General features: G+C 33.5%; 4 protein-coding genes across 5 annotated transcripts; 2 read left to right on the forward strand and 2 right to left on the reverse strand.

Moving 5' to 3' along the window:
• Positions 1-1781: 1781 nt before the first annotated feature.
• LOC107018914 (flocculation protein FLO11-like) lies at positions 1782-6301 on the forward strand. Its single transcript, XM_015219506.2, has 4 exons — positions 1782-2134; positions 2270-2494; positions 4892-5364; positions 5472-6301. The coding sequence occupies exons 1-4, from the start codon at positions 1930-1932 to the stop codon at positions 5970-5972; spliced, it is 1404 nt and encodes a 467-aa protein (XP_015074992.1). The 5' UTR covers positions 1782-1929; the 3' UTR covers positions 5973-6301.
• A 394-nt stretch (positions 6302-6695) lies between these two features.
• LOC107018450 (protein transport protein Sec61 subunit beta-like) lies at positions 6696-8996 on the reverse strand. Its single transcript, XM_015218933.2, has 2 exons — positions 8848-8996; positions 6696-7210 (listed from the first exon to the last, which is right to left on the reverse strand). The coding sequence occupies exon 2, from the start codon at positions 7199-7201 to the stop codon at positions 6947-6949; it is 255 nt and encodes an 84-aa protein (XP_015074419.1). The 5' UTR covers positions 7202-7210; positions 8848-8996; the 3' UTR covers positions 6696-6946.
• A 911-nt stretch (positions 8997-9907) lies between these two features.
• On the reverse strand, positions 9908-12516 carry LOC107018865 (protein transport protein Sec61 subunit beta-like). Of its 2 annotated transcripts, none has more exons than XM_015219449.1 (2): positions 12282-12516; positions 9908-10413 (listed from the first exon to the last, which is right to left on the reverse strand). In XM_015219449.1, the coding sequence occupies exon 2, from the start codon at positions 10402-10404 to the stop codon at positions 10150-10152; it is 255 nt and encodes an 84-aa protein (XP_015074935.1). In that variant the 5' UTR covers positions 10405-10413; positions 12282-12516; the 3' UTR covers positions 9908-10149. The 2 variants fall into 2 exon arrangements, with proteins under 2 accessions (XP_015074935.1, XP_015074936.1); XM_015219450.2 differs by having other exon boundaries at positions 9908-10435; positions 12282-12396.
• Positions 12517-15007: 2491 nt separating this feature from the next.
• On the forward strand, positions 15008-16726 carry LOC107019750 (zinc finger protein ZAT4-like). Its single transcript, XM_015220126.2, has one exon. It carries the CDS (start codon positions 15088-15090, stop codon positions 16522-16524), a length of 1437 nt encoding a protein of 478 aa, XP_015075612.1. The 5' UTR covers positions 15008-15087; the 3' UTR covers positions 16525-16726.

Below are 16726 nucleotides of genomic sequence, written 5' to 3' on the forward strand. Positions count from 1 at the left end.
TATATATATATATATATAAAAGTAGAATTTAAAAATAGTTTTTAAAGGGTGTGTTGGATAGAAAGGAAGATGTTTATCAATAACATAAGTGTATTTTTACTTATTTTGTTGCGTTTAATATATAAGTAAATATTATTACTCTAAACGTATTAGAGTAAAACAGACATGCACAATCAATATAAAAAGTTGATTATGAAACTTATTTTTTCTATATTCATTAATTTTCACTTAATATATTATATAATATAAGTATTCCATTATATAAATACTATATAATAGAAGAATTTGATATACATTTTAAGTATATACTATATAGTATAAGTACTCATTTAACTTTCAACTTCCACGAATCCAATTTCGACTTTCTACTTTAAAGTTATCCTTTATTTTATAATTAAATAGATATACACTATATTTATAATAGATTCAAACTTTCAAATTAATATGTGTTCGATTTAAAAAGAATGGTCCAGCCCATTAAGACATGGGCCACAACCCAACCCAGTTAGCCTAAAATTTTGGGCTGATGGGTTGTGAATCGATCCGGACAGTTTTTTCCGGATCGAACCAGCCCAGTTTGGAGACTGGTAGATTTTTTAATGGGCCAGAATCCACTGATCTGGTCCAGCCCACTTACAAGCTTAATACCAAGTGTCCCTTTTGTGTATAATGAGTATATTAATTTTGTGTATAATAGTGCTTTGTTTGATACACTTTTTTCAACTTATGTATAACTATTACACTCTATTGTATATTAAGGTATGTATTTCTCATATAATTATTTTTTAGGTATTAGTAATGCAAGAGATCTAATGCATGCATTAGCATGATTAAAATTCAATTTAGCCCTCAAAACCCTTTTTATATCTTTTTCACTATAATTGTGGAGGATAATATTTTTATAAATTAATTTTTTACATAATGTATGCAATTTTTAATACTTCAAATAAACAATGCAAAAAGAATTTCTATGTATAATTAATAGAAGTATAGCTAACGCAAACGTAATTAATAAAAACATTATTAATTACTCTATTCAACATTATTCTTATACGCCTTATCAAACGACTCATATTTTATTTCTAGAAGGTTCTTGTAGACATACTAAATGAAATTTAATATATTCAAAATGCTTAATTTTACTTATCAATATCGAATTTATTTGAGTTGTTATCGCTTTTTTTTAATTTATATGCCATGATATTAAATTTTTCCGCTTCTTAAAAAATCAGACTAGTTTACCATTATACTCTTAGTCGGTACTCTTGAAATCAAACTTTCAATAAATAAACATGAATTAATTTATTCTATTAACTAATTTAACCTATCAAATGAATCAATTATTTAATTTTTCTATATTGAACAAATATATATTTTCAAAAATGTGTATTTGTTATAAATCAATTGAATGAGTGAATAGTCCATAAAATTAGTACATGAACAACCATCCATATTCAGTAGGTTTCATGAACCTTTTTGGATAAGAATGTATCTATTTATTATGATACTTAATATGGTTACTTTTGGAGTGATTTCTCAACCTATAAATAGGACTGTTCATTCACTATTATATGATATACAAATAAGACTTACATATACTTGAATAAGAAGAAACTTTATCTTCTTCTATCTATTTCTCTTGTCTTCTTCTCTTTATATTATATTCTTATAAGCTTGATTTTATAACAGTATTGATATTATAAAAAAAAACAAAAAAAAAAAACATATAAATAATAAAAAAAGAGTAAAAATGAGAAAGGCTATTTAATACGGGTAACTTATCTCGCACCGGTGTTTACACCAATCTTCCTTCCTAAGGAACCAAAAAGTTAAAATCATTTTCGGTCCATTCTTTAACCTTTCCACTCCCTTGGGCAAAAAAAGTAAAGGTAAACACGCAGCATTAATGTCAGAAATAAGAAAAACAATATGGAAAGGCAAAAGGCTTCTTCACCATTTTCATTTTCAAATTTTAACACTATCACTCCTTCTTCTTCTCCGATGAAGTTCGGATTTTCATCTACTGATTCCGGCTCTTCCTCGCCGGTTGCCGGTGATACAGTTCCTGGACTATCGGCTACAGTTCCTTCGTGGTTGCTCGGAACTAGTTTCGCTTCAACTGATAACTCTACTTGTAAGTTGTACTGTGTCTTCCTATAACTGTCTGTCACACTTTTCAGTTTTTATTCAGCGCCTTCGTCAATCGGTATCTGAAAAACCTTGCGATTCTACTACTACTAAGTACTAACTCATAGTTTTTTTTATGCAGTACCTTGGTTTTCGAATGCGAGCTCATCAACTGTGGTTTCGTCATCTTTAGGACCGACTATTACAAACAATTGTTTTGCGGATTCACTATCATCAGTCACTTCACCGTCTTCGGTTTCGGAAATTACTACTACGGTATCAGCCACTTCAACTTCTTCTCTCTCTGGAAAAGCATTTGTATCAACTTCTTCACCACCACAATCAACCGTCTCGGCACCGGGATTTGGTAAGTTTTTTGTTGATGTTCAAAGTTTAAGCTATGTGCTTCGTATAGCTATGATCGTGTATTCGTGTTAATGAATGTTTGCTCCATGATTGATTTATTATGATTGACATTATTTGCTAGAGGTCTGACTCTATGTTAAGAAGTGAAATTAAAATCAATTCAGTTTAGCAAGTTTATGTTAGTGGATTCTATTATGTTGCCTCCTTCTAGCTTTGCTGTATAGTTTTCTAATTGCTCAGTATGGATTTCACTTTACGGGAATGTATTTGGGGTTAAGTTGAGTACAAGTTCCTCTTCCAATTATTTCAGCAGTTTTGCTTTGTTTGCTGGAATGCTTACATTCTTCATTTACCATCGTGCTCGGAGTAAGAGGGAGCAAGTGAGCCACTGTCCAATGATCTGCAGTTCCTGTTTGATGAGGAACAGATTACTGAGGTAGAGAAAGGTACAAAATGAAAATAGGAAAGTAATGTAAAACAATGTGACTAATTATGTTATTCATCTCGCTCCCTGTAACATCACTGTTGTTAAAAGAGGCTGTAGCCTTACCTGCCATTTTGTCGTCCTCTGATTACTGCAGCTGTGGCGCAATGCATCATTGCTATGTTGGAATGGAGCTGTTAGCAAACCTGCTACCGCTATAAAGTAGTTTTGGTCGAAATAGTTCGTTAGCTCATAGGTCAGAAAGAATGAGCTGTAAAATGTTGCTTTGAGATTGCCTCATTGCCAGGGAAAATGGGAGAAAAAATTGCAATGAGATCCCAGCAATATCAAGGGTTATTCTTCAATGCCTAAATTAGACTTGGCATTAGTAGGAATGAATTTGAGAGAGCAATTGGAGGAGATGGTAAGAAGAGTTCCTTTGAAGAGTGTGTCCTCAAGTTATGAGCCCTTGCTTCTGTCTATACTATTTGCTATTCGTAAATTGTACCTGTTGCCCAAAGCTAAGTTTTGCCATCTTACCGATAGTTGGTAGCTTTTATCGATGAACAACTATGTTACTAAAAGAAGTTATTCATGACCTATCCATCTTTGGTTAGGATTTGTATATGAGATAGCTCACTCTGTCTATTATACTATCAGATGTTGTCCTAACTTCATAAGCTTGGATTTGTTCATGGTAGAATGTTAAGCAAGTCAATGTTGTGCTCATTTGTTTTATGACGTGTGACGTGTGTTGGCCGAAAAATAAGGGGGATACATTGCTTCCTTTTTGGTGATACATCCTCTCCTCATATAAACATTAGCACCCGCTTCTTGGTTTCTCAAGGAGAGTTTTTTGTCTTGTGCATGCAACTTCCAGCTTCCTCCTTCTGTGTTTTCTGCTTACCTTCATTCCATTTGATTTTACACTTGCCCTTTTCTTGTCTGCCTATATCTATCAGCTAAAGGTACGGTTTAAGCTTCTTTGTTGAATTCTAACCCTTTTCTCGTCTGCCTATATCTATCAGCTAAGGTACGGTTTAAGCTTCTTTGTTGAATTCTGCAGTTCTCTTCATTTTATTCATTTCTTTGGCTGCTTTATGTGTTTGTGATTGTTCCATCATCTGTTTGCACCTCTGTTTCCTGGCTTCTGACAAGTTTGCTTCTTCATCTTTTCCTTTGATTAACTTTGTGTACTCTCAAGATGGTTGCAAGATGACATGATTTTTTTCATGTAGAATATTATCTTCGAACTCCATACCAGACTCAGTATCTAAAAGCATCTGCCCCATGCAGTAGATTTCCGACTTCTCCTCCTATTTGGACTACTCTCGTTCAATTTGGTTAAACCATAGATTAGGACATGACAGCTCTTGACTTCTGAAGAAATTAGAGGTATATTTTCCATCTTGGGCATGTATACCCCAAAGCAATGATAGGGCTAACAGAGTTTGTGAAGAGTGAAGATGATATGTAGTTTGCCTCAATTACATTAGCTCAGTCTCAGTTTTTTCTTTTCATCTGCTAGACATTGAGCTATTTGAGCAATGTCATGAGTTTTCTTTTCCATAGAGTTTCCTAGTGGGATCATAGGCAGCAAATATGTGTTTCTTTTCGAGTTTATTTTTGCCAAGTAGCTTTGAATTATCTTGGTTGGTTATTAGATCTCATAAAAATATTCTCAAGTGCCATTTCAATTCACAGCTTGAGAGGAAATTTTTTGTTTTATCCATTACCTGTGGAGTTGCTACCTACCTCTATGAACTGGCAGGAGTGATTCTTGAGCCCTAGCTCACCACAACCCTTAGGAACATGATCAAGTTCTAGTTGATGAGTTGCCAAGTGTAGAGCAGATAACATCAATCATGGTTTGCAGCTGATAGAGTGCATTTCTTTGCTGGTGTTTTAAGTCAACCTAGTGAAATTATTACTTTCCAACCTTTCATGTTGCTGAACTTTTTTGTTTGTTTGCAGTAACTGTACCTGCTAGTTGTTCACTCGAGCAGGATGAGGTTGCTGCAATTTTGGCAAGACAATGTGAGAAGCTTCTGTCCCGCCAAGCTCAAGGCAGAGGGCAAATTGAAAAGCATGTTTCAGTCTCTCAGCCTTGTGCCTATGGAGCAACAGTACTTGAAACTACAAGCTCAAGCAAGCCTGTCGGTGATGCTGCTCATATACCTGCTGCTACTGCTGAACAGAAATATGGGGAGTCCAAGCCGTGCAGTGTTCCCATTACTGGTGTCCCTTCAACCTCCACTCCTTCAGTCCCGATGGGCTCAAAGTCAGGCAGCTCATTGCTTGCAAGCTCACAGCCTATTGAGGAGGAGCAACCTTGCCTTCCACCTGTCGATCTTCTGGACTCAACAATTGAAGTTTGGGAGCGGGTTGTCGTGAATAACAAGACGGATCAAGAGGTCACTGAAGAGGGGCTTCGTCACTTCTACGAGGTCAGTTCTCTTTTCTTTTCTTTTCTTAATGAAGTTAGCCTCTCCTTTCAACTTTGTTTCTTTTCTCTTCTGTTTCCTTTCTTGACCTCTTTTTCTCCCTTTTGTAGGGCATCAACTATTTTTGTCTCCTGTCAGAACGCCTTCTATTAGTCACTGACAAGTATGATGAGGAGGCAAAAGTGAGGGATGACATGGAAAAGATGACCTCTTCTTTGAAAGATAAGTTGGCTAAAGTCAGTCGGAAGCTCGAGGACTCTAAGAAGGAGAAGGAGAGACTTGAGCATGAGTTGGCCGGGGCTGCAAACAAGATAACTGCTCTAACTGGTGAGAAGGACTCCATTTTGCTGGTCCAGACGATCCTTCACCAAACTATCTCCGAGCTGAGAAGGGAATTGGAGGAGGCTGCTCCTGCTGCTATCCAGAAATACAAGGCTTCCTCCCTGTACAGACAGGAGCTTATGGAGTATGCTGCTCCTTACATGGGAAATGGGGTGAAGCTGGCCATAGAGAAGATCAAAGCTAAAGACCCCACATTTGAACCCGAGATGTACGGCCTTGGCATGTACATTCTCCCTCCTGAAGCTGATGACCAAGAATTCTCATCATAGGGAAGTGACGATGGGTGCTAATCACAAGTAAGCTTGAGATATGGCTGAGGGAGTAAGTTTATGAGATTTTGGTCATAAATGTGTTGTTGACGTAAGTGCTGAAGAACGAAAAGATCCCCGGAGCTTCGCATGAAGCTCTTTCTTTTTTATTAATATGCATATGCGAATGCAACTTTTCTGGCTACTTTATCTCTGAACTAGTGTGTTTGGCTGCTCCATGGATGTTTCTGGTGTTAATAGAGTATGTATGAATGTGGTTAAGTGCTAACATCAAAACTCTGCAGTATATATAAAATAAGGTGTTACGAATTCGTTACTTAAAAGTTTAATCTGTGCAGTGTGCCTTGAAGTTTTTGAGAGGCGAACCAGAAAAAAGAGGCTTATCAAGCTGGGGTTTTCCCTAGGTAACCAATTTCCGTGATCGAGTTCGACTCTGCAGTTAATTTTTGGTGATAATTTTCAATACATCATAATTACATTTTAAAAAATCAGCTAAGATATTATTTGGTAAGTTGTTTCCGATTTGTTGTCTTTTATTTTAATTTTTTAAAGTAGCCAATAAAAGGTCAGAAGTGAGCTAGAATATGGGTGCATGTATTTCTTGTTATTATCTAATTCCAAAGTTGTTAGCGAGCAGTGGAGAAGTCTCAGGTCATAAAAGGTGTACACAAAAAGGAAGAACTAGCTATTCGTAAGCATCATACAGCGAGCAAAGCAGAATCATTTCTGTTAAAGCTATAATTGCGACATGATTCCATTCACGGTCGAAGAAACTAGAATTTGGCACCTTCTTGTTCATTAGAAGGTGTTGGAACACAGATAGAACAAGAAAAAATCAACTCGTAACTAGAAAACTTTTCTATAGACTTAATAGCATTAGACAAACAAACAAGAAAATAAAGCTACAATGTCAGTTTTTCCTTAAACGATGAAAGATGTTGTCCAACAAAAAATTCCCAACTCAGCAACGGTCTCTAGCCCTCTCTGCGGACAAAGTAGAGCTTACCCATGACGTGAAGGATCGCAACAAAGGCTATGAAGCCAATACTCATCACAAGCACAACATTGGGGGATATCTTGAGTCCGGGGGAATCATCAGTGTAGAATTGAAGCATGGTACCACCTGCTCCTCCTGCAGCTCCACCTGCTCCTCCTGTCTTCCTTCGACGTAGGTTAGCAGCTGCTGCTGCTGCAGTCCCTCTTTGTGGTCCACCTCCACCCAAAGCCATTTCTAGTCACTGTTTCAATGTATTAAATAGAAAATCCTCAGTGGGAAGAATCACAGAGATCTTTTGCAAGTCCTCAACACACAGTGAACATTTTAAAGACAACATACAATCAAACAATAGCAAAATTGATCAACTAAAGGGAACACTGTAACTATTACATCCAGCCATTTCAACATATATCTTCCTATATTTATGCATCACCAACTCAACCATCAAAGTCAAATCAGGCTACACGATTGGAACAAACGGGGTATTATTTAAGATATTAGTCAGACAACATTAAACAAATTGTGAAATAACAGAATTTTGAATTATTCACTTGATACAGATCTTTAGGAATTACAAACTATAGAACAACATACCAATGTAATTCCACAGGTGGAAGGTGGTACTACTAAATATTAACTATTCAACATTATAATGCAACATTGAGACGTACAAAGAAAAGGAAAGACATGATTGAGCCAGGGTAAAAGATGATACATAAATGCTCAGGAGAATCAGACGGCTTGCAAAGAAACAAGGAGACTCTATTCGCTCATTTTTTTTTATTTCCATTTTTTAGCCCGCCCTAAAGTGTTCATTTCTTTTTCATGTCCTTCTATGGTCAAACCACACCACTTCTGCTCATTTCACTTGTTGAAACCTCTTCACAAAATTGTATACCAAAAGAGATGGTGAATCCTGAATATGTCCACACTTGTTTCAAACCACCCTCACCAAGCCATCAAAGCAAATAACAAGTTTTCGCTAATATCAAACTAAACCATACAATTGCAACACGAGGGTGCCTGCCCCATCCCCCTATTTTCCAAAAACACTAAGCTTATGAACCCCCATCTAGTACAAGTTCATTTGAATATATTTTCAAGACAAGATAAAGGTACATATAACAAAAATGATGTATAGTTTATTCATCATTCTAGCCCCTGCTAACTTGCTATACTGCACCTTCAGCCCAGAATTGATAACTACCTTTATAAGACTAGTACAACTCAAATACAGTGCATCCAGTTTTAACAGAAATTCTCATTGAAAGGGGTAAACGACCGCTACATTCGAGCAAGTGCTTGATCTCAGAAGCAAATTCTAAAGGTGGCCAAGAGTGTTAAGCCTTTTATGTATATATACAAAACTAAAGACTAATTTAGATTCTGTTCCAAGTTCAAATCATTGCATTCTAATTTATCAAAACCCTCAATGAAATCCTAGATCCGCCACTACACTAACTAGCCAATGAATCCACAAGACTATCACAAAATGTTTGACTTCAAATTAAACTTACATGTAGAATCATTGCACAAATCGCAAATCATCGCCATAAATTCACATCGCGATTTCAAAAAAATTCCGAAAACTTGCTAAATCTGAACCCGAGAGATCAAATTGTAAAAGCCATCAGATCATAAAACATCAACACAATTCAAAACTCAAAAGTTTAGATCCTTCCGATTTCAGATCTCAACACATGCGAAATTCACTTTTTGTTAACAAATCAATTACATAAACTTGCTCCAATGAAAATTTTAAAAATTCACAAGCAAAAATCAGTACAAATCTAATTAAATCTGCAGGTAAGAAGACAAATTCATACAAAAAATGAAAAAAAAATTAATCAAAATGAAGTTAGAAAAGGAGAAAAATACCTTAAGAATGCTGAGAATTAGGGAAAATGGATTCTCCGATCTGGAAGGAAAATGGATGAGAAGTATTTTGACGCGTTTGTTTAATAGATATTCTATTAAGTTGGACTATAAAGCTTTGATTTATTATACGTGGAGGAGGCCACATCACTGTGGCCAATGAATCCATGACACGTAGTCTCGAACACTTTTGGCAAACTAATGACATTTTATAATAGTCACTTATTTTTAAAATATATTTTTTTCATTTATACTTATTATTTTTGATGAAATAAATATTTTTCAAGATAACATTTGATAGGAATAATTTAATAAAATATCTATAGCAATAATTATTTTTTAATGAGTGTATCTGATCAAAATATGATAAGTAAAAATGAATTATTCGCGTATTATATAACAAATTGAACCTATATAAAAAAATTTAGTACATAAAATAAGAAAAAAAATATTATGTATGATATAAAAAGATATTGTAGAGATGAAAAATTAAAATATCAAGGATAAAATTGATATTATGAGTGGGGTATCTGTCATTCAAAGCTAATATGGAATTTTGTTTTCCAACAAAGAGCATGACATTGCTGTTGGCGGCGAGAAGTGAAAAGTTTCTGCTTTTTTAAAAAAATAAAATAGAAAAATAATTTTTTAAGACTAAAACATCCCCAATATATATAATCAGTGTTTGAGTTTCTGGGCGGAGCTATCAAAAACGCTCTGAGGCATAAATGAAAGAGTTAGATCTACAAGGCTCAAATCTTAAAGGCATAAGCTTTGATTATAAAAACGTAAATCCTGAACGTAAAAATGTATGACGGAGCATTTTTAATTTATTTTTTATAACTTTTTTTGCTTGATATTTCTCAAATAGTAATCATAATATTTTTTTCTTTACTATTAATAATTAATACTTATTCAAATAAAAAACATAAATCTTTAAACGGTTTAATTTTGCTTATTAATAATAAAACTATAAAACTGAATATACATAAGATTAGACCTGGCAGATCCATGGGACTTACGCAGTCTCGGGCCCCGCCTGTTTTAGCAAAGCAAAAACATCTCAGCTAAAGTTATAATTGCATTCATAGTCTAAGAAACTGGAATTTGGCGGCGTCCTATTCATTAGAAGACATTGGAACATAGATGGCACAAGAAACAGTTTTGACTCATAACTATGAGAACTTTTCTATAAACTTCATTGCATAGGAAAACAAACAAGAAAACAAATCTACAATGTCAGTTTTCCTTTCACTAGAAAGCTGTTGCCCAACAAAAGTTTCCAAAGTCAGCAATGAGATGGCTCTAGCCCTCTCTGCGGACAAAGTAAAGCTTACCCATGACGTGAAGGATTGCGACAAAACCTAAAAAGCCAATACTCATTACAAGCACAACATTCGGGGATATCTTCAGTCCAGGGGAATCATCAGTGTAGAATTGGAGCATGGTACCACCTGCTCCTCCTGCAACTCCACCTGCTCCTCCTGTCTTCCTTCGACGTAGGTTAGCAGCAGCTGCTGCTGCAGTCCCCCTTTGCGGTCCACCTCCACCCAAAGCCATTTCTCCTCACTGTTTCAATAGAAAATCTTTACTGCGAAGAAGCACAGAAATCTGATATATTGCAACTACTCAAACCCGGTGAACATATTAAAGACAGTAACAAAATGAATTGATCGACTAAAGGGAACATGGGAACTATTGCATCCAGGCATTCCAACAATACATAACAATATGAAGTTGATATATATATCCCTTCTGATATTTATGCATCATAACCTTTAAATGCTAAAAGAGGTAAATCAACTATCGGTCAAAAGAGGTAAATCAACCTCATTGCACAAGTGATATGAGAGTTGAGACTGCTAGAACTACTATACATATCTTTTAACTTGGATTACACGATTCACTGCACTAGTGTCCATTGCTGTGTATATATATAATAATAAGCCAAATGGTTTGTCTAGAACAGGTATTGGTGGTGGTTATACTTAAGTTACAGCAGTCAGCAGGATCTATTAATACACGCAAGCTTGAGGCAGTATGCCTATAGTGTAGTAGCAAATCCAATAGGAGGAATGTGATCCAGGGATCTAGATATGACAGGGAAACTTGATCCTTCGTTTGTTTGGGCAAGTGATCCATGGATCTAGGTGGGGGATACTCCTATTCGTGCTTCTGTATTGCTATTTTTATACTTTCCGTTTGATTGAAGCATTAATCATTTGGCGGAATAGTCTAAGTGAGCGTAAGTTGGCCCAAACCCCACCATCACCATACACAGTGTAATCCCACTAGTAGGGTCTCGGGAGGGTAGGATGTCGTCCCTCATAAGTCTGTTTCTAGGTTTGAGAAGCATAGTCAGCCAACTTTGTGACTTCACTTACTTCAAGCATTACAAAGGAATAACATTCCATTATCTAGGCGCCCTCGAAAGAGAGGTTCCATGAACTTCTTCCTCCAAAGGTCAACAATAAATTGAGAGGTCACTTGAGATAGTATGGTCATGGAGAGTCGATGTGAAGGTATAAACTTGGAAGGAAATTGTCTCGATGGAACTAAAATTTCTTGGGATTCACATAGACTTACCGGACACAGACTATGCAATAAAAATGGTGTATCGATTATTCATCATTCTGGCTCCCATGAACTTCTATACTGCACCTTCGACCTAGAATTGCTAACTACAACTGGTACAATTCAAATACAAGCAAGTACTTGTTATAACAACAACTACACTAACTACTCAAATGAAGCCTAAAATCTAAGGTCACAAAATGTTTATGCATAGTTTTCTTTTAGGGTGGCTGCGGTGTCCGAGTTTTAAGCATAAACTAAACTTACATGTACCCAATTTAGGGAAGAAATACACTAATCTTATATTCTCATTATCACCACAAATTTCAAGAGTCGTAGAATCAGTAAACAATTTGCAAATCATCAGCACAAATTCAACTTTATTTTCCTATCATCTGGACAAAAACCCTACCCTACCGGACATTCGGGGTGACCCAGTGGTTTGAGCTTGAGACTTCCATGTGGTCTCAAGTTTGAAACCCCTTGCCAGCGAAAGCAAGGGTTTACCTTCTGAATCGAGCTTGTCCAGGCTTACCTAGTGCGGATTAACTAGTTTGCGAGCTATTGCATAGGAGCGGAGCTATTACTCCGTGCGCACCCAGATTTTCCTTGTCATCCAAAAAAACCTAACCTACCCGATCCGAAAACTCAAATGTCAAAGCCACCAGATCATAAAACATTAAACATCAACACAATTCAAAAGTTTTAGATCTCAGAAATGCGAAGGTAATTAGCTCCAATTAAAACTAAAAAAAATCGAAAATTTTCACAAGAATGTACAAATCTACAGGTGAAAAAACACAAATTCATACAAAAAAGATAATTAAATCAATGAAATAAGATAAGAAGAGGAGAAAAAATACCTATGAATGCTGCGAATTTAGGGGATGTGGACTCTTTTGATCCGGAATGAATTAATAATATAAAATTACAAATAGTATTTAAAAAAGTATAACAATATCTAATGGGAAAAGGAGGAGCTTAAGGTCAAGTTCCATTATTTACTTATAGGAAACTTATTTTTAAAATTTGTGAAAAAGGAATAGAAATGGAGCTTTGGATCATGTTTTCGAATTTACAGAAAAAGGAACATATTTTTAAAATTAAAAGAAAAGGAGAGTATAAGAGGAGCTTAAGGCCTAAAGGTCTATTTTTAGGATTTATAAAGAAAGGAACTTATTTTTTTAAATTATGAAAAAATTGTATTATAAATTTCCATAATTAACAACCTAAAATATTTTTTTTTAAAAAATTAAAAATTAGAAAAATTACTTGGAGTGGTACTTTTCAATATAAATAATTAGTGATTTTAGCGATATTTTTTTTATTTATTATCATTTATAGCAACACTATGTTAAATCTACTATATGTATTAAAAGTGAATTATGTATGCAATATATATTTATCATAATCATCTTTAAAAATATATTATGCTTGTTTGGTAAGAAATTGACAAATTGTATTATAATTGTATAAAAAATGTGTGATAACTATATTATCCATCAATAAAACTTGTATTATATCTGAATAATAAATTATACTTTGTTAAATGTATTAAAATTGTATTATACATGTATTAAAAGTGATTAGGTGAAAAAAATGTTATTGTTATAATCGGTAAATATTTTTTAATTATAATATATTTATTTTAAGTTTCCTTTAAATATTTGGTTGACTCTCAAAATTTGGCATGTTATCACATAGATTGGGACAGAGATTAACATATGTTATTTGAAATTTACAAAAAAAAAATATAAAATTATAATAATTCAAATTCAAAATCATACTAAAAATTTGATTAATTCTCAAAATTTCACATGTGTTGCATAATCAGAATTGTGTGATAATATATATTATTTGAAAATTATGTAAATAGTACTAAGAATTCAACCAACTTTCAAAATTTCATATGTACTGTAAAATTGAGATTGAATGAGTAATATATATTATTTGAAAATTGCGCTAAGAGTTCTATAAATTCACAATAATTAACAATTGAAAATATTTGAAAAACATATTAAAATGTGATTAACTCTCGAAATTTCGCACATGCTACATAAATTGAAATAAAAGATGTAACATATATTATTTAAAAATTATGTCAGAAATATTAATATAAATTACCTAGATAAATTGAGATAAACAAAATAACAAATATTGAGCTCGTGCTTGAATGGGCTCACTGTGTCTAGTCTCTCTCTGTCCAATATTGTTTGTTATGGTTTTTATTTTTAGGGTTAAATTATAAAAAATTTGACTAACATTTTAGGATATATTTTTTAATCATATTGATATGCAAAAAATTATAATTTATAATACTTTTCATATAATTTTTTAGTAGCTAAATTTTTTATTGAAAATATCATATTAATATAATCTATATTTTACTTTAAAAATTAATCAAATTAACTTTCAAAAAATATAATAGAACAAAAAAAAATAGACGAAAGAAATAGTATAATATTGTCTAAAAAAAATTTAATAAAATAGTGCCTGACTCATATAAGGATGAAGTAGAAAGAAATACCTCCTCGTAGCTTATAATTTGGGTCTTCTACTTTTCGTAATAATCTCTCCATTCATTATTATTTATCATATTGCGCTTTTTAAAAGTCAATTTGATTTATTTTGAAAATTAAATTAGATTACACTTATTTGGTTTTTTAAATAAAAGAAATTAGATATCCAAAAGCTATACGAAAAGTACTATACAATGCAATTTTTTACATATTAATATAATGAAAAAATATATACTAAAATGTTAATCAAGATTTTTATAATTTGACTTTAAAAATGGAAAATATGAGAATTAATAATGGAAGGAGAGAATATGTTTTTTTTTTTTGCAATATGGGAAGTTCTTATCGGTTTTCCATTACAATTATACGGGTGTTAATAATGAATTTATAATTTTAATTTCACTTAAAACACCTATTAAACATTATATTTTTTTTAAAAAAAAAAACATTGTTTGCTTTTTTTTTTTATCAAGAACATTTTATAACTTTAAATTAAACAAGACAAATCTCTATATTGATTTTTAAAATTCTTAATTCAACATTCAATGTGATGTATTGCAAACAAATATTTAATCTTAACTAGAACTAGTCCTTAGTCTTTACTCTTATAAACAATAATATTATTGTGTGAATTTATACTCTTAATATCTTTTAAGAACATGTACTAAAAGAACTAAAAAAAAAAGAAAGAAAAGGGAATTCAAAATTAATAATATTTATGTGCATGTATTTACATATGGTCTCTTCAATCCGGAATATTATAATTAAAAACATAAAATTACAAATAGAAAGGAAGAAATATTATTATTTGTGCCATCCATTTGGTTGTTTGAGATAAAAATAAAAAGTTTGTGATAAAATTATTTACTTGTAAATATATTCACTCCCATAGGCTTTACTACTCTCCTTCCACTTGTCAACTCTCACTCCCTACTTTCACTTACACTCCTATTTTTCTCTCTACCTCTAAACTTCTCTCCACAAACCACTACTCCAACTAAAAACTAGGACTAATTTTTTTCTCACCATCCAACCTTACAACAACTTCTAGTACAAGAACAACAAACTCTCCAATGCATGCACAATCCCCCCCATCTCTCCATTCTCTCAACTAACATTATATCCACATTCATGTTTGAAGTAAAACATCATGGCTTGTATAGATCAAGAACAACAACAACCAATTTATAAGCATTATTGTAGAGTTTGCAAGAAAGGTTTTGTGTGTGGAAGAGCTTTAGGTGGACATATGAGAGCTCATGGAATTGGAGATGAAGGTGCAAACATAGATGATGATGATCCAGCTAGTGATTGGGAAGATAAGTTTGGAGGGGGTGTTAAGGGAGGTAATAAGAGGTTATATCAATTAAGAACAAACCCTAATAGACAAAAAAGCAATAGAGTTTGTGAGAATTGTGGGAAAGAATTCTCATCTTGGAAATCATTTCTTGAACATGGAAAATGTAGCTCAGAAGACGCAGAGTCCCTAGTGTCCTCGCCCTGTTCAGAGGGCGAGGACTACATTAATAGTGGTGGAAGAAAAGGCTATGGATGGTCTAAAAGGAAAAGGTCATTAAGAACAAAAATTGGAACCATTAATAGTACTACTTCAACTTATCCATCAAGTGAAGATGAAGATCTTGTCCTTGCAAAATGTCTTATTGATTTAGCCAACGCGAAGGTTGACCTATCGTTGGTTGAGCCTGAGGAGTCGTGTGCCTCGGCTAGCAAGGAGGAGGAGAGAGCTAGAAACCCCATGAACTATCTAACACCATTAGTGAGACCCTTTGACAACAAGGCTAAAGGGATTTCTAATAAAGGATTGTTTGAATGTAAAGCATGCAAGAAAGTCTTTAACTCTCATCAAGCCCTAGGTGGACATAGGGCAAGTCACAAAAAGGTTAAAGGATGTTATGCAGCCAAACAAGATCAACTAGATGATAGTTTAATTGATGATAATGATATGAATATCACACAAGATGATCAATTCACATTACAAGGTTCAAAATCCATGAGGAAATCAAAAATCCATGAATGTTCAATATGTCATAGAGTTTTCTCCACAGGACAAGCTTTAGGTGGGCATAAAAGGTGCCATTGGATCACCTCTAATTCCCCAGATTCAACATCCAAATTTAATTTCAATGGACATATGGATCAAATAAATCTAAGATCAAACTTGAGAAAATCAAGTGATACATTAGATCTCAACATGCCAATATCACACGATGACATGTCGCGAATCAGACGAGACCCTATGAATCCATTGAGCTTTGAGGTTTCAACAGAAATTCATTTGCATCCATGGAGTAGTAATCCTAATGAAGCAAAAGAACATAGTTGTAGTGAAAACTACTACCTTGATGAAACCATAAATAACAACAACAACAACAACAATAATAATACTAATGAAAACAACAACATTATAAATGGTACAATACAAAATGTAGAAGATGATGAAGCAGATAGTAAATTGAAATTAGCTAAGCTAAGTGAATTAAAGGATATGAATAAAAATTCTGAAAATCCCTCTCATTGGTTACAAGTTGGAATTGGCCCAACCACACAAGTTGGGGCTGACCCATAAATTATACATATATATATATATATATACAAAAATTGTAATTACAAATTCACCATAAAAGATGATACATGGTGACATACATATTGTAATTTGTACCTTTTTTTTAAAATCATTTTCTTGTAAGGAACCATAGATACATAATCTTGTAATTGTTTTATACACTATGCAACTCTTGAGTTGTAATTTAATTTAATTTCCACTGCAA

The sequence above is a fragment of the Solanum pennellii genome, chromosome 5 (assembly GCF_001406875.1).
Source record: "Solanum pennellii chromosome 5, SPENNV200".
NCBI lineage: Eukaryota > Viridiplantae > Streptophyta > Magnoliopsida > Solanales > Solanaceae > Solanum > Solanum pennellii.